At 57.7% G+C, this 17,284-nt stretch overlaps 1 protein-coding gene across 1 annotated transcript in view; it reads left to right on the top strand.

The window, feature by feature from the left end:
* Nucleotides 1-17,284, top strand: part of NTN1 (netrin 1) — a gene marked incomplete at both ends in the record, with an annotated part of 76,276 nt that overhangs the window by 53,403 nt on the left and 5,589 nt on the right. Inside the window, 3 exons of the mRNA XM_084273645.1 lie at nucleotides 2,670-2,819; nucleotides 5,375-5,428; nucleotides 17,094-17,168. Of these exons, the coding sequence (XP_084129771.1) occupies nucleotides 2,670-2,819; nucleotides 5,375-5,428; nucleotides 17,094-17,168 (279 nt within the window). The remainder of the gene's footprint in view (nucleotides 1-2,669; nucleotides 2,820-5,374; nucleotides 5,429-17,093; nucleotides 17,169-17,284) is intronic.

Here is a 17,284-nt window from a genome sequence, read left to right as displayed (position 1 = left end):
TCCTGATGAGGTCCCACACCAAAGGCTGGTGATTCCTGGCTCCTCTGCCACTCCTCTACTCCGCACCCTTGGGCACATCACGCGTGGCTGTGGGGACACAGCTAACACCCGTGGTGCAGAGCCCTCCCAGGAGCCCAGCCTGGGGAGAGAGCAGACACCCTCAGAGAGATACAGCTGTAAAAATAACCATGGCAGCTTTGGGCAGGCTGAGGGGAGCCATTCTCTCACGAGGGAAGGAAGCAGCAGCATCACTTGTTATGTATGTGGTGTCCAAAGGAGCACTCCATGTCCCGAGTCTGTCCTCCAAGAGTCTGACCCTGTAAATCTGGCTCATCATGGAGGCTTTGCTCTCTTTTTTCCCCTCTTTGTTTTCCTTTCCCCCTCTCATCCGAGCGGTCCCACCGAAGTCAGTGCGATCCACTCACGTGGGGGAGGATTACTCACAGGATGGGGCTTTGCAGGCGATGCCTGAAACCAACGCAGCAGCCCCAAAGGGGACGCCTGAAACATGAGGCATGTTCCTCCCCATCCTCCTGCCCTTTGCCTCTCCTTGTGTAACCCTTCCCTGATTCTTGTGTTAACTCCTGCCTCGCTGCTCTTCTGCTCCCTTCCTTCCTCAGGCTCTTGCCCAGTGTATTTGTAGTTCCTCTCCCAGCAATATCCAGACCATCCCTTGGGGCTGCAGTGGGCAGGTTTCCCAACCTAAACATCACTCTACCCTCTGCTGTGGAGATTTAATGCTAAAACTGTTCTGATCAAAGCCAGGTCTGATGGAAAGGCAAGGTCTTCTGCTGCGGGCAGGTTTGCAAGCGGCCGGTTCCCAGCGGCAGCTCAGAGCAGGGAGTGGGGCTTTAATAACCCCCCAAATCAGAAGTGCTAGGGAAGGAGAAGAAAAGAAGCAAAAGCTTCGCTGTCAGTTTTTTTCCCCTCCCATGTGAGAAATCATCAGGTTTTGGCAAGGCATCATCGCCTCCCATCCAGTGCTGGTGGAGCTGGGGGATGCGGCCGTTGGCTTCTGCTCTGGGTGGGCTGCACATCCCAGTGCAGAGGGGCTCCAGGCACCATCCAAACCCTGCAGGGAGGGGCATCAGCCTGGGAGCTGCGGCCCAGTAACCCCAAAAGCCAAACTGGGGGCTGCTGGTGCAAAGAGCGGGATGGTGCTGGGGCAGGTTGGAGGGAGTCGTCAGCCAAACACCCAAACTTGGACACCCAATGCAAACGCATGTGGCATGTGAGCTGCTGTCCCCGAGGGAGGTGGATTTAGGCTGTCTCAGACCTGGGGGGGGGTGGGGGGTGGTGCAAGACAAAACAAGAAGCATCGTAGGGTCCAGCACAAACCCTTATGCACTCGGTTTGGGGGATCTGTGGTTACTGATTGCTGAGCCCGGTCACTGGATCCTGTGGAGATGCTCACGCTGGTCCTGACCCACAGACAGGGTGAGGGTGGGGGACAGGTTTTCCCCCAAACCCTCTTTCTGGCAGGCAGCTTCCCTGGGGGGCAGGAGGAGAGCAGAGTGGGTGCTCCCCAGGGAGGGCTTGGGCTGGTTCCTTCCTGAGGATGCTGCACAAGAACAGGGAAGCTTTCCTGCCTTTCCCTGCCACTGCTCAGCAGGGCCAGACCACAGTCTGGCACGGCACTTGCTGCTCTTAGAAATCAGGGCTGTTAACAAATGTGTGAGGCCGTAATCCTTTTGGAGCAGTGATGATAACAAGTCCCCATGCTTTGCCCTCCCCCCCCCCTCCTTTTTGTAGCAAACAGCTGCGCCGGTAAGTCCCACTGTGGGAAATGAGATGGTGAATGATTTCAAGTGCAGTATTTACATCCCCTGCCAAACCCTTCACATCTGCCCAGCTCTGCTGTCAAGCCTCCATCCATCTGGCCGGGAACAGCAGGTCCTCCAGCCCGCCTGCATCCCACAAGGGCATTTCCTTCCTGCGCCCGCTGTGCCAGCTGCCAGGGATGCTGCTCACCAGGGAAGGGCTCGAGCAGAAGCACTGAGAGGAGGGTGTTGTGGGTCCGTTTGTTTTTCCTAGTGTACGTGAAACGAATTCCCAACATCTCTGAAAGGATTTACTTCCTGCCCGAGATCCTGTGTGCTGCAGGGGTGATGAAACACTCCTTGATTTTTCACCTTACAGCTCTGCCACTTCTCTGGGAAGCCCAGGGAGGGTTGAAGCTGTCTGGGATGGGGACAGCAGGTGCTGCAGCTCCCAGCATCACTCCAGCAGTGCTGCCCTGCCTGCTCCCTGCTGCTCTGAGTCCTGCAAACTCGATCCTGGCTCCCGTGGGACGAGGCAGTTGCAGTGTCCATGGGTGGGCATCCCTGAGCAGGGACACCCCACGCTGCCTCCCTGCTTCTGCAGAGTACTCACTGCCCTGGGCAGGCATCCTGGATGCAGCAGGACCGGCTATGGCTGGGCTATACCCTCTCCAGTGCTGCAGTCCCGTCCAGCCTAAACGATGGCTGTGTGCACCCCTCTGCCAAATGCCACCTCTGTTCCAGGTCAGTGAGGTCGCTGGCTGGATGGGATGTTTGCTGGAGATCAGGCACTGCAGAGAAAGTGGAGCGGTGCCCACAGTGCTCACTTCCCTCCCCACCGATGCTGCGACACCTCCTGCGCCCGCGCTCCTCTCCCCCTGACCCTCTTGTTGTGTGTTCCCCCCACAGAGTGTGATTGCCATCCCGTGGGCGCTGCTGGCCAAACCTGCAACCAAACCACGGGCCAATGTCCCTGCAAAGACGGCGTCACCGGCATCACCTGCAATCGATGTGCCAAAGGCTACCAGCAAAGCCGGTCGCCCATCGCCCCCTGCATAAGTAGGTGGATTGTGCTCTCATTCTCTGTATATTAGAGATATTAACCTTTATAACCCCGTAGGACCCTCTGGCCAGGTTGGGTGGCCCAAACCTTGGGCTTGGTTTTTAATTGGCCTTCCCGAGCCTGCTCTCACCCTCTGCTTGTAAAACAGCAGCAAGCACCAGGCAGAGCTCTCAACGTCTCCAGGCTGCAGCATTCACCCTGCAAACACCCAGACCCCCCCAGCCCCTGCTGAGCCCTCACTGCAGGCAAGGCATGGTTGAGCTGCTCTCTGCTGCCTGTTGCTTTGGCTGCTGTTGGATCATATGGTAGGTCCATCTCTCCCTGCCCAAACGAAACAACGCATCCAAATCCTGGTGTATGGTCTGGGCTGGGATGGAGGGGCTGCTCCCCTCGGGCTGGCTCCCTGCTGCTAACAGGGAAAGAAAAGCTCAGTGGCATAAGTGAAGGCTGAAAGAATCAAGCCGATCAGGAAGCCACAGTCTGCTCCACAGCCTGTCCCCTCACGGTATCTACCCCTCAGAATGGCCATTGCCAAATCACGGGTCGGATACCCTTTCTCCACCTTCTCCTGCTGCAGAAAACATTCCAGGGAGGGCTTTGGTCACTTGAGAGTCATTCTTCCCCATGTCGCAATGGGACATTGAGAGCTCAGACCAAATGTTTGTTTCCCCAAGATGCTACAGTCAGGGCTCCGGTATGCTCTGCAGCAAGTATGCACAAAGGTTTGTCATTAATCATTCCCCAGGGCCATGGTAAATCAGAGAGTAAATTGTTCCTTGCATCACCTCCCTTGGGATTCACCGCACTAAATAAAGACAGACACGGAATTTCAACACGGTCCAGCCAGGCGCTTGGAGCCAGGCTGTGCTCACACCAGCGGCCGAACTGGCATGCTCCGGGCTGCCCTGGCCTGGCCCTGCAACCCAGCCACTGTCCCAGCACCCCAGAGAGCCCCTGACTGCTGTGTCACAGCAAAACACCCTTGCCAAGGTGCCACAGCTTCTGGTTGAAGCATTTTTCACAGAGCACTCGGGCCTGGCCACAAGCCGCTGCGCAGTTGCACGTACGATGCTAAAGCAATTAACATGAGGATATGAGCAACTCACAATTCTCTCATCCTAGAAAAACCCAAACCAGCACATTTTCACTCTTGAAAGACACCAGTCAGCATATTCTATGTGTGTGGGTGTAGTTCACATATACTTGATGCACACATAGTGGAGGGCACTTCTCTCCATCCCTACCCGTGCTGCGCTCCCATCTGGCACGGGGCTGGTGAGGATGCACAGCAGCTCACAGGGTCTGTCCACCTCGGCTGCAGGAGCACAGTTACTCTCTGATTTATGTTTTGTCCTGGGGAACAAGCAAGTCTCCAGTGGGACCTGCCTGCACAGCAGCCATGCTGGCAGGTGTGAACACCCAGCCTCTGCTAGCGTCAGCACTGCCCTTCACGCACCCTGTGTTTCACATGGGCGCGGTGCCCTGTTTGGTTGCATGAGGGCAAACAGCTCAGAAAGTCTGACTGCAGCTGGACTGCAGCCTGCGAGCTGCCATCGCTGCCATCGCTGCCATCACTGCCGTGCAGACAGACCCCCAGCAAGACCTCGCTCTGTGGCCAGGCAGGTTCCTGAGAGCAAAAGCAGGAGGAGGTAGATCCTGACCCCCAGCTTGTGCCTAAATTTTCCTTTAGAAGCAGACTGGCAGGGGGATCCCTCGCCAGGATCCCCAGACGTGCAGGAACTGCAGCACCGTGCCCTGAGTGTGCGAGCGATGCCGTAAGGAGAGCTGTGTGTGTGCGCTGGGGAAAGGAAGCGCCCGTCCAAAGATGGGCCTGTGTAATGTGCTCCATCTGCAGCCCGTCCTCTTCAACATCAACAAACACACTCAGCCAGGCTGGGTACCAAGATCCAGAACATTATGTGGTTTCAGCTATGCACACAAAGCCGGCCCCAAATCAAAACCAGGGGCCATTGCACCAGCAATGTTTGCGTTGCCTTTAGATGTGTGAGATAACACTTGCATCCCAGCAGAGAGATGCAATACCACAGCCCCTGTGCCCGCCAGGCTGGGCACTGCCGCACCGCCCCGCCTGGCTTGTGCTCCCCCCGGGTCCCTGCAAGAGCATTCCCAGGCTGGGGAACGAGCTGGGACCTCGGAATTGCGGCAGGTTGTGCCTGGGCACCACAGCAGTTGCTGGCTGCCACACTGTACCAGTTACCTGTGGCCTGCCAGCTGGAGCAACCTGGAATCACCCAGCCACACTGCTTCTATACTTTAGCCATAAGCCTAAATCTTTGGTTTAGAAAACCCTTTCCCACATCCTCCAGTGAGATCCAGTTCCCCAGAGAGTGTGGCCCTGGTGAGCTGGTTTCTGGGGCTCTCACAAGGCTCCTTGATGGAGGACATGGTTGGGAAACACCCCTTGATCCTAGATGTGGTTTGGAAGGGAAACTGTGGTGTGTGCGGGGGGTTGAGCTCTTTGAGATCTGGAATAACACCTCCTCCTTCTATCTTCTCTCCTCTCCTGCCTATTTTTCACTGTCCTGTGTAGAGATCCCCTCCGCTCCCCCCACCACAGCAGCCAGCAGCACTGAAGAGCCGGCAGGTACGTGGCCTCTGCTTTTAAAGCATCCTGATGGTAAATGTCTTTTGAGTGATTGCCTTCATGGGATGAAGAACACGTTTAACTGGTGTTAACTCTGTTGCCTGTGCTGGCACAAGTGGGGTCTCTTCATGCCCAAAGTGCCTGAGGGTTTGGAACAAGCGTGCAGCATCCCAAGGGCCGAGGGTGTTTCTGGGGCTGTGAGGAAGAAAGATTTCCCCAGAGGTGGTAAATCCATGAGCACAGGGCGACTATCTGAAAGGATACTGGTGCTTGATGGAAAAGAGGTAAGGACACGTGGGTGCTGCTGGCTGGTGAGTGCGGCTCCGTGGTTACCCACTGAGGGGGCCTCAAGGGAACAGCCCAGACAATGTGTTCTTCTGGTGAAGCAGGACTGGAGAGCCAAAAATCCTCATCCAGCAGCCAACATCCCAGCTGAAAGGAAAGAGCTGCCAAAGTCCTGGCCCTGCTGTTCCCACAAGTGAGGGCTAGTTTGGGGGTGACATATCTCCCAGCTGTGTGCTCCCTGCACAGAGCAACCCAGCCAGGGAAACAGCCTCTTTCCATGAATCCCTTGCACTGTCCTGGGAAAATGCCAGCTGGGCAGCTGCATTTGGCCATCCCAAATTCCATGTGCCACCTCGATTGGCCACAGCCCTGTTCAGTGCCTGCCCTGAGCTGATGCGCTGTGGCAGTGTGACCCGCAGCAGCCCCGGGCTGCGAGTCACGGCCACCTCATCAGTGCCAGGCACTGTGCTGGCTGAGCTGGGGCCAGCGCTGGGTTATTTGCCCCTGTGACCCCTCAGCTGGCTAGCCAGCAGGACCAGAGTGAGCACAGTAAGAGCACAGAGCCTGCATGGGACCCTTGAGCGGGACAAAGGGGTGTGCAGCCTATTTTAGACACCACATGTGGAGGTGTTGGTGAAGAGCAGCTCCCTGTGCAGGGAAGAGCTGGAGAGTTGGATGCTTCCTGCCACCCCTGCATCTGCCCTGCTGAGTGACAGCAGGGACAGCCATAGGCACCAGAAGCATGTTGGTCACCATGTGCCCCTCACCTTTCACCAAGGGTTTGGGTAGGGGTCTGCAACACTTCCGGCTTTGCTGTGAAGGGGGCATCTCACCCTGGTGCTGCTGGCAGGGATGCTGCCCCCAGTCCCCGCAGACCCCACAGCAAACAGCCCCCCTGGGGAAGGAACAAGACCCATAACTCTGCATTCTAAGGTCAGAAGGTCTTATGTAGGCATCTGCCCAAGCACAACCAGGTTTGCCTAAAACATAACAGAGAACATCTCAGCAGGGTTAGAGACCTCCCTTCAGCAAATGGACCTTATGTTTTCTTGGCAAAGCCTTACATTGGTATGTCTGGAGGCAGAGCTCCGGTGATATGGGAGCGAACGGGTTCCAGAGTTGGAGAAAGAAATTGATGGGAGCCTTTGGGTGCAGCCAGTTCTGGGAGAGATGCTGCTTTAGTTCCTTCGCTCACAGCTGTGCAGGACAGAAAACATCTTCCTTGCCAAGAGCCATGACCAGTGCGCTGAGTCGACCAGGGGCAAGTTTCAGAGGAGCATGGGCTGAAGCTGGCCTGGGTACAAGGGGTGGAACAATGTCAACTTCGGCTGGGGTGGCCCCCTGGCTCACGGAGGTCCCAATCAGTCTGGGGAAATGGTCCAAAACTGAATTGTTTGGATGAAATGCACTCATGCTCTCCCGTGCTGGGAGATGGAGGATGAGGAGGGGTGCATCTTATTTTCATGGCCAGGCAAGAGAAGCTCTTGCTGCCACCCGGTCCCTTTCTGGTCCCATTCTGAGATGCAGGAGGGGCCACGGGGAAAGAGCAAACAACAACAGTGTGTGTGGGGGGAAGGTTTACAAACCTGCCAGTCAGTCCTTGTCTTATCTGAATCAACTCCAGATTGGCTTGGGAATGATTATCTTAGGTGGATGATTTCAGCTCGTGGCTTAAGCAGAACCAGGTGATTGGACTGATACAGCTTGGCATGGTTTTCCCCTGGAAATTGCTTTCTGAGGTTTCAAAACCAGATCTGGAGTTTCCCAAAGCTGTTTGGGCTCAAGGTGCAGCCTGGGCTGGTGAGGAAGGGAATGGATGTAAGTGTGGGAAGGAACACCCTGGGATACCGGGGTGTGCACGGACCCGAAGCGGCTTGTCTGCAGGTTGCAGCCCAGCACAGAGGTGGATACATGCTGCGGAACGCAAGGATGATTAATACCTTCCAGAAGCAGCCTGGAGAAGGGACATGGCCAGTCAGGTCTCTACTCTGGAACAATCTGGAAGAGTCTCCAGGAAAAACAAAACAAACCAAAACAAAATTCCCAAACCAAACAAAAATCCCTGACCCAATGGGCTGTCTGAGCCTTTCAAGCCTGTTCCCACTTCTGTGTCTCACTGGGAACAGACACACACAGAGGTTATGGCTTCAGTCTGGGAAAACAGGGACTTTGTAGGAATCAGCAGAAAACATTCACTTGAAAACCTGTGGCAGATCTCTCTGCCCATCTGCAGGGCTGGGTGGCTGCTGGTGCTGTCACAGTGCCCACCGCTGAGCCAGGAGCGTTTGGGACAGGCCACTGCCCCATGAACCCACTTCTTGCCTGTGCACCATGTGTGTGTGTGCTCTTTGGGCACCACCCCCCCTCCACTGCCCTGTACCCACATCCCAGATGTGGGAGCCCCTCCAATGCTTTCCCATCCCCTGGCAGAGTTGGAGGCTGTGCGTCCTTCCCAGGATCTCTAGATTTTAGCCAGGGCCCTTCACCAAGATCCAAGAGTGGGGACAATCTGTCCCTCTGCTGCGCTGGTGCTCCTGTCAGCACCGTTTGCTGGCAGTCAGAGCAGTCCTGCCCTGAAAAAGGGAGGATTCCTTTCGCCTGAAGGCCAGAGGCTTTGATATTTGCCTGCCCATGCCAAGGTGAAATGGGGGGATGGAGTCACCCACAGACACTGCCCTGCTCCCAGGGACACACTGTCACCCCTGGGGTGACCACAGGGGCTGAGCCATCCCACAGCAGCAGGGCAAAGCACAGATCTCAGAGGGTGGCTCAAAGCCATCCTAAATAGATGGACATGGGGGAAGAGGGACTTGCGGGGTCCCTCAGCTCTGCTGCCACTGGCATCCACATCAGCCCAGCTAAACTTCACCAGAAGCCCTTAGAAGATGAGTTAAACCAGTTCCTCCCACCACAGGTACAAGGGCTGTGCTGGAATTTCATGGCTTGGGCAGCTGGGAGGCATGTCCTTACTTCCAACATCCCAGCCAGCTGGTGTCTGGGCATCCGTGTGGGAACATGTGTTTTGGCTCCGTATCTCCATGCCCAGGCAGAGGCTGTGGACCACCGTCCTCCCACTCATGGTCACACAAACCCTGTGATCATCACGGCAGCAACAGCTCCAACGGAAAAGTGACATTAGGAAAGGAATAAATGTACCGTGGCTCCTTCTAATGAGCTGCAGCAGCTGGAAACGAGTCAACATCATGTGGGATGCCAGCAGCATGGGGATGGGCTGTGGCCCTGCAGAGCCTCGGGTCAGGACGGGCTGTGGGGCTGCTCCCTGGCAGCCCCCCCCCCCCCCCCCCCCCACCCCAGATGGGCAGCCCCAAGCACAGCAACACAGGTCCAGGTCTCTGCTTGGCTTCTCTGGCTGGATGGCTGTGAGCCTCAGCTGCTGGGCATGGCACAGCCACCCGCCCTCCTCCGGGCTCCTGCCCATCCCCAGGGTGCCTGGCCTGGCTGGGTGCTCTGCTCCCCGGGGTGCTGCATTGCCACAGGTGCCCTGCCCTGTGGAGGGAGAGATGCTCTGCAAGAGCACAGGCTCCTGAGGAGGCTAAGCCTTGGGCAGATATCTGGTATCAGAGGAAACTGAGAGAAATACACCAGGAAACCTAGGTCTGTAGCACCTTGGAAGCTTAACATGGCATGGACAATCAAGACATCGCATGGACATTGTGTATTGAGAAGGAGAAGCCTGAGGAGCTCTCTGACTTCAAACTGGATTTGTCTCCAGACCAGCACAGGAAATGGTTTGAACTCTGTAGAGCTGCAGGCAGAGCACCACCCAGCCTCAGGTTTTCCCACATTTGAAGCAGGGCTCTGCAGCGCTTCCCCCCCTGCCCAAAGGGGTCCCGGCTGCTGACCAGGCTGCCAGGAGCTGCCAGGCTGTGGGCACAGCCTGTGTCTGCTCTGTCTTGGTGAGGATGCTCCTGGAGCCGAGTGTGGGCATGGCCAAGGGGCACTTTGCACTGATGGACAGAAAAATCACAGCTCTTCACTTCGAGGAAGCACTAACAGCGAGCCTGAGGTCTGAGAGCTGGGAGCATCCCACAGACTGGGGATAAAGGTCTCCACAGTTGTCTGTGGTACAATCAGGAGGTGAAATTCTTATTTCAATCACCCTGGTGTAAGTCTGGGCTCAGTCTGGGGGTCTCCAGCTTTGAACCCAGTCAAATGAGCAATTCATTCAGCCCTGCATGGGTATTCTCTGGCTTGTCTCAGGCTGTAAGCTAGGTGATGGATTGACTGTGTGATTGATTGACTGATTGATTAGCCACAGCATCCAGCTCCCTCCTGAAAAGAGGTTTCTCATGGTGACGCACAGTGAATGGCTGTGAGCACAATAGGGCTGAGGAGACTCCAGTGAGGAAACTTCTGGTCAGTTTAGAATATTTCAGAAAGTCTGTGGAAAAAAAAAAAACAACAACTCAACAAAAAACCCCACAAAACCTCTGCTGAAATGCAGATAAGCTTCACACACAACTGCAGCATGGTCTTACGATCCCATCGCAGGGCTTCCTGCATCCCCAGACTCCTGCGTCCCTCCATCCCTGCATCCCTCTATACCAGCTCTGGGATGCTGCCACTCAGGGACTGTCCTTCTGACTCTGGGGGAACCTGGGTCCCCACAGTTCCTGGGCATCTCAGCCAAGCCACGAGCCTCTGAGCAAGGACTGGCAAGCCCAGCGCCGCTGTCAAACCCATCTTAGAAACACGATGATGCTGCTCTTGAAGTGAAACGAACGGATTCGCTCCCCTTCCTGGGACATTTCCAGATGCTTGGCAAAACAAAGCGCTTGCCCCCAGCACCAGCTCTCCGCTGCCGTGTTTCCCCGGCGCGGGAAGTCTCCTTTTCCCCGGCTCTGGTTATATCCTGCCCCATGTCACACGGCGCTGGCTGGGCCGGGGAGCTGCTGTCAGCCCAAGGATTTATAGGGTGGCCAACGCTCCCGAAGACAGATGGTTTCCTATGAACGTATTTAATCACTTCGGCTGCAGCCGCGTCCCCGTGGGCTCTGGGAGCGGCAGCGCTGGGGTCTGTCGGCGGTCGGCGGCTGGGGATGTGTTCGCAGCCGGGAGGGGCCCAAGCGCCGTCGGGGCAGGCACCCCGCACACCCCACGGCTCCGGGGGCTCAGCGAGGGTGCTGCTCCTGCCGGGAGCGGGTAGGAAACGTGCTGCCGGCTGCTCCCGGCAGAGGGGCAAGGAGGCTGCAGAGCAGGGGTGGGTGCACCATAAATCTCCTGTGTTCGCTCTTTAGCGTCTGCCACAGCTGGGCTGCCCCCACGCAGTGCCCCCAGCCCGCCTGCTCACTCCCTGTGTGTCCAGGACAAACTGGGATGCTCCTGAGGCCATGGCTGCTGCGGACACCCAGCCATGTCCCTAAAACTGCATTCCCCCCATCCCAAAACCGGCAGCAGGCAGCTAAAGAAGTGGGGACCAAACTGCCCCTGGCCTGCAGCAGGGGGTCAAGCCGTGTGGGGGGTGCTTTGTCCTGGGACCGCAGCAGGCAGGGCTCCCGGGGCCGGGCCAGGCAGAGCTGGGGCTGGGACTGATGCTGGGGCTGATACTGGGGCTGATGCTGGGGTTGATGTTGGGGCTGAGGCTGTGGGACTTGGGCTGAGGTTGATGTTGGGGCTGATGGGCTGATGCTGGCGGTCAGGCTCGGCTCGGTGTGGCCCCCCCCCCCGCCCGGAGCTGCAGCGGGTCCCCGGGTCCTCAGCTGGGGGGGAACCGAGCACGATCGGCCCCGGCGAGGGCAGCTCCCCGGAGGCGCTGGGAGCCCTGGCCGCATCCTGCGGGGTGCCGGCCGCCCCCCGGGCCGTGCGGGGGTGCGGAGGGGGCCGCGGGACTCGGGAATCGCCCGGCCGCCGCTTTCCACCCGCTCCAGGCGAGAGGCTTTAATCTAATTACATGCTTTATTTGCGCCAATTTGTTTTTCAATCAATCTTGTTCAGCCAGAAGAAAGGAGGCTACTGTGGGCTCATTTGCACCTTCTTGTTCCAAGGGAGAGGTTAATGGCAGTTATCCTCGCCGGAGATGCCTGCGGGGCTGCGGCGCTGCTTCCCCCTTCGCAGGGGGCTGCCCGGCCTGGGGCACGCGTGGGTGAAGCCCCTTCCCCACCCTGGCAAGTCCCGGTCCGGGCGTGGAGCAGCCGCTGCCCGAGGATGTCTTTGGACCGCGGCTCCTTTAAGGAGCCCTCACAAGGTGCTGTTGGCCCAGGATGCGGTACGCAGGCGGGGCCGCGCGCAGGAGACGGCGTGCTCCTGCCAGGGGGTCCCAGGGGTCCCGGAGCTGGCTCTGTCTACTGGCGGGGGTTCGGTAGGGTCACGGGAAAATGCTACATAGCACCAAAAAAAAAATACATGTGACAATAACTTGCCACGTTTCCCCTGCCCTGGCACAGCCCCCCGGCAGCCTGGCACAGCCCCCCGGCACCCCGGCTGCGCTCGCAGGGCTGCCCCACGCCCCACGCTCGCCTGTGCCCGTGAGACTGCTTCGGAGGCAGAGTATGCTCGGGTGCCCGTGCCACACGGAGCTGGTCACCGACTCTGTCTGGGGCTGCCCCGGGAGCTGGTCTCAGGTGATGGGACAAACCCTGGCAGCTTCTTTTCCCACAGCATGCTGTGGGGGCTGCTGCTCCACGGCCGACCTCCCTGGGCCAGCTTTAGGGGGTGGCCAAAGTGGTCAGATGCAGCCCCGTGCCGGAGGTTTGCTTTGCACCAGGACTTTACACAGACCCTCTGGGAGCCGACCCAGGCCCTCAGGACACCCACCCATGGGCTGCGAAGGGGACCCTTGAGCCTGGGAACCATTTTTCAGATCACAGCCCAGCCCAAGGCCAAAGCTTGTGAATTTAGCGCCCCCATCCCCTCACCCCCCCATCCCAGCTCCCAGCCACGCTGGAGAGATTGCTGAGGCCACCCAGCCAGAGGCACCCGCTGTCCTGCAGCCAGCCCCAAAACGAAGAGCGCTAATTTGCATGTTATATTTGCAAAGAGCGTCGTGCACAAGAGCTGTGTCACTGCCAGGTGTAGCGGCAGTGAGGACGAGCCGGCTCAGTCCTACCAGGCTCCCCTGCCCCACTCAGCCACCAGCATGGGGAAGGGGCTGTGCAGGAGAAGCAATCCCACTGCTAAACTGAATAACCTGGGAGGGATTCTCTGCCTTAAGTTTGCTTTAATATTAAAGAGGCCTGCTCAGAGACAAAGACTCCCACTGGAGCCCAGCACAAATTAAATTACAGCATCAATCCCTCCCAGTCAACACACACTCTGTGAGCTAGATGCATTGAAGCCCCCTGCCACCTGTCCCACGGGGAGAAGCCCACCCACGCTCCCTGTGCAAGGAGAGGGCTGCTCCAGAGCTGTCCCTCCCTTGGGATGCGTGGCGAGTGATGGCCAGGGGCTGGGACCTCAGAGCAGGTTGTTTGGCCAGCAGAGCTGGTACCGCCTGGAATGACTCTAAGTCCTCTGCTGAGACTGGCGGAGGGGATTAAAATAGTTATTTTGGGATGGAAGCAAGGGACAGCTTCAGTGCTGTGGGAAACAAAGCAGGATTTCATGGTCATCTGGGGAAATGTCCAGGAGTCCAAGAGCCTGTCATAACTGCTGCGGGGCAACCCTGTCGTGGGGTCATCATCTCCTGTCCTGGTGCTGGGCAGTGCTGGATTGCATTTTATCCCCTGTGTTGCCTGGGGACATGGCTCCCAGCTGCCTCTGGGATGTTTTGAGATGGCTTATGGAAATGTTCTCATGCCCAGTTTGGGCACATTAGGCACCCAAGTGAGCCCATGCTCAACCACAGAGCAGGGACACTGATGCTTCTGTCCCTGCCCTCCCCAAAGGCCAGGTCGCCCCATGTGCACCCCTTCTGCTCCATGTGCTCTTCCTGATCTGACCTGTCTGCTTCCTGCCTGTGAAGGGGGTCAGAGATTTATTTCTGTTGCCCAAATGGTTTGGAGGAGCCCACAGCCCCGTGGGGATGGGGCAGCCTGAGGCTCTGCAGACCGGTGGAGCTGAGGCTATTGAACACGTTCATCCCACAGCTCTGCAGGCTGTAGCTGTTCTTTGGAGCACCTGGAATAGTTTCACTGTGTCTGGATGGGCTCAGGAAACATCTTGACACGGACAGCACCCACACTGGGACTCTGCCTGGGAGCACTGCTGCCTCGGGTGGAGGGTCTGGGCATGGGCTGCAGCTGGGTGCTGGGACTCCTCAGCTCCCAGCAAGGGGTTGGCTTGGGTCGGGTCTGCCTTCAGCATCACTGTGGTGCCAGAGGGCACAAAAATGCTGCAGTGAGGGGTTCACCTTCCTCCCACGGGCACTTGCATGGGTTTTCCAGGGCTGAGCCAAAAGTCACATCCCTCAGGTGGGGGCAGAGAACCTAGACAGCCCGAAGCAGCACTGGAGCACAGGCTTGGGGGTGCCTGTGGAAGAGAGGCTTAGCTGCTCTGCACTGGAGATGGCCTTTCCCAGCACAAATTTACCCAGAGCCAGCAGGGACTGGAGCAGGGGGCTGGTGCTGTGTCCGCCTGCCATCACCCCTGGTACTCCCACGGCCCCCTCGCAGGGGCAGCTCCCATACACGCTCCATGCAGGGATGCTGCAGCCCAGGAGCAGCGCCTGATGGAGGATTCCTGGCTGCTAATGCTGGGGAGGGAGGGAAAAAGGAAAGGAGGTCCAACCTGTTTGTCTTTTTGCATGAGAAGAAATCAAAATAACCCTGCTGATCGGAACTGGCCGACTCTGGGATACCTGGGGCCCTGACCAGAGCCTGCTCCCATTTTTCTCAGCCCTGCTCCTGGCAGCAATGTGCTCACAGATTTAGGGTTTGACATGTGGACCTGCACCTTCGGGAGACAGGGACACAGGGACTCCCACCCACAACCCCCCCAGAGCACACAGGGAGCACGTGGGCAAGCACCTCACCCTTCTGAAATGCTGGGGCCAGGCTGTCAGGGCTGGGTCTCCCTTCCAAGCCACGACACCTCCGCTCTGGACCTCAGCCCACAAAGGTATTTAGAGCCCTACCTGGGGGAAATCAATAGGAATTTAGCTGCATAAATTGGGATTAGAAATCTGGATCCCTTTGGGGATCTGAGCCTTATATCTGCATTTTGAGTCAGGTACCCGGGCCAAGAAATGTGGCTTTAATCGTTCTATCATGTCAGAATCAAGAGGCCTTTAATTTCCGTTACCGACATGTGGCTTTCGCGGGGGCTTAAAGCTCATTTCGGAACTGCAAGCGCAGCAAGACGGGGTCTGGCACAGCCCCTCCTCGGGAACGCCGCTCAGCACCCCACACTCCAGCTGCTGGCACCCCAAAAGCATCCGCAGAAGGGGGTTGTGTTAGCAGAGCGTGGTGGGGTGACTGACCCCAGCTGCCCATCGCAGCCCCAGCCCAGCCCACGACCCCTGGAATGAACTTACAACAAAACAATACAAAACAAAACAGCAACTTAAAAAAACCCCAAACCCCACGAAAAACACAAAACAAAGAAGGTGTTTAGCTGTGAAAACTCTCTGCTCGGCCAGAGAATCGGTCATATCAAGGGGCTGGGCTGAGCTGCAAAGCTGCTGAGTGCTGCGCTGACACGTTCAGCCGAGCTGCGATGGACACGAAACAGCCGCCCGCCACCTGCTCCAGCCCTCTGCGAACAAGTAGCTCCCGCCGCCTCCTCCCACATCCCCCCCCCCCCACCCCAATCCCCACATCCCCTCCTCCCCGCCCCGCTGGTCCGGGGGGCACAGGAAGGTTGTGTTTTCCCCAGGGAAGCGGCCGGTGGCTCCCAGCCCGAGGAGCCTGCGGGGGGTGCAGGGGGTCCCCGCTGCGGGGCGGGTGCTTTGGGATGCTGTGATGTAAAACACCCCCCGCCAAAAAGCACTAGAATCTGGTTGTGCTCTGGGCTCACATCTCTGCCATGGGGCTTTGCCGAGGAATATTTGTGCAGCTGAGCAAACTCAGGGAGCAAACCGCTGGGAGCAGGGGGAGGAGGATGCTCCAGTACAGCCAGCTCAACCCGCACCACGGTGCTGTATCCAGAAGTGTTGAGACCTTCAGAAGGAGGATGGCCACATCAAATGCAGGCTAAGAGGTCATTGCATCCTCATTTGCTTCCCTGATAGACTTCTTCTTCAATGTTTATGGCCAGGAACATCTCACCAGTGAGCTGGATCAGGAATATTTCCACTCCTTGGGCTCAGACACATGAGGCAGCCTTGTCCCAGAGTGTGGTGGCATCCTGCCATGCAGGCATGGCTGTGACTTTGCTAGCAAGTCTCCATGACCTGAAGTACAGTTTTTTGCGGAATATGGAAGAGGGCATCACTATCCACTCTTTGCTCAAAGCATTTCAAGTTTCACTTGATGCTCAGGGTCGTGTTAGATGGGAAAAGCCAAGGGGGGGAGCTAGCTGCTGGAACCCCTCACTCATCAGCTCTGCTGCAAGGGCTACAACAGGGTTGTAGCTGGACAGAGATCTCAGCTGGGACTCTTCCTATCATGCCTTTCACTTTTGACCTTGGCTAGGTCGTATTTGAAGCCCTGTAGTGCTGAGGGTGCTCTCCTGAGGAATGGGAGCAGCAGGAGGAAGGTGCTGAGATGAGGTGACTCTTCCTGGCCAGCTGCGTCGTGCCCGGGAGCCGCAGGTACCGGTGCTGGGCTCAGCATCCCCGCCGCATCCCGGGACCGTGGCTGTTGCCGGGCTCAGCATCCCCACAGCCGCTGCCGGTGCTGCCAGGCTGCCGTGCAGCGCTCCCGCCTGCCCGGGCGAAGCCGGCGTGTCCCAGCAGTGGGGGCCCATTGGAAACGAAATGTTCCTACTGGGGCATTTTATTTGCACACTTCAGTAGAGTGGACACCAAAAGGCTTTGCTAATGCTTCATGGGCTGCTAATTTCCTCTCTGACCTGCATTGTCGGGGGGTGACCCCAGCCCGAATCTCTCGGCAATGAATGCCAAAGGCTGACACCGGCCAGGGTTAGGGGTGACAATGGGGCCTCTGTGGGCTCCGGGCAGGCTCGGGTGGGGAGCTGGAGAACAGGGGGAGTTTGTGTGGCTCTCAAAAGCTCTGGGTGGCACAATAAGGGAGGCCCCGGGGTCTCCCAGGAAGACAGAGGCGGCCCAGGGAAGCCGGGCTGGGGGAGGCGGGCGGGAGGATGGCTCCCTTTGTGAGCAGCTTTCTTTAGAAAGGAAGGGGTTTCTGAATGCCCCCTCAGATGACCCAATCGGGGCCTGGCAGATGGATATCACAGGCACGCTGCTTATTCATGGCAGGCTGCAGCTTTGAGCCGTCCTCCCCCTTCCCCCCAGCCTTTTATTCATTTTAAGGCTAATTTGTTTTGTTAATGTTTTCTTGCCCTCCCCCTCTCCCCTGCGCAGATTGTGACTCATACTGCAAAGCCTCCAAGGGGAAGCTGAAGATCAACATGAAGAAGTACTGTAAGAAAGACTACGGTGAGTCGCCCTCTGCGATGCTTCCTGGCAAGGAGAGGGGGATGCAGAGAGGGAGCATCTCCCTCCCCGGGTGTCCCCAAGCCCACCCAGCCCAGAGGCAGGGGGCCGCCCGGGGC

This window comes from Gallinula chloropus (assembly GCF_964237585.1).
Source record: "Gallinula chloropus genome assembly, chromosome: 20".
Classification (NCBI taxonomy): Eukaryota; Metazoa; Chordata; class Aves; order Gruiformes; family Rallidae; genus Gallinula; species Gallinula chloropus.
Note: the sequence above shows the minus strand (reverse complement) of the source record. Positions and strands in the feature narration are given on the sequence as shown.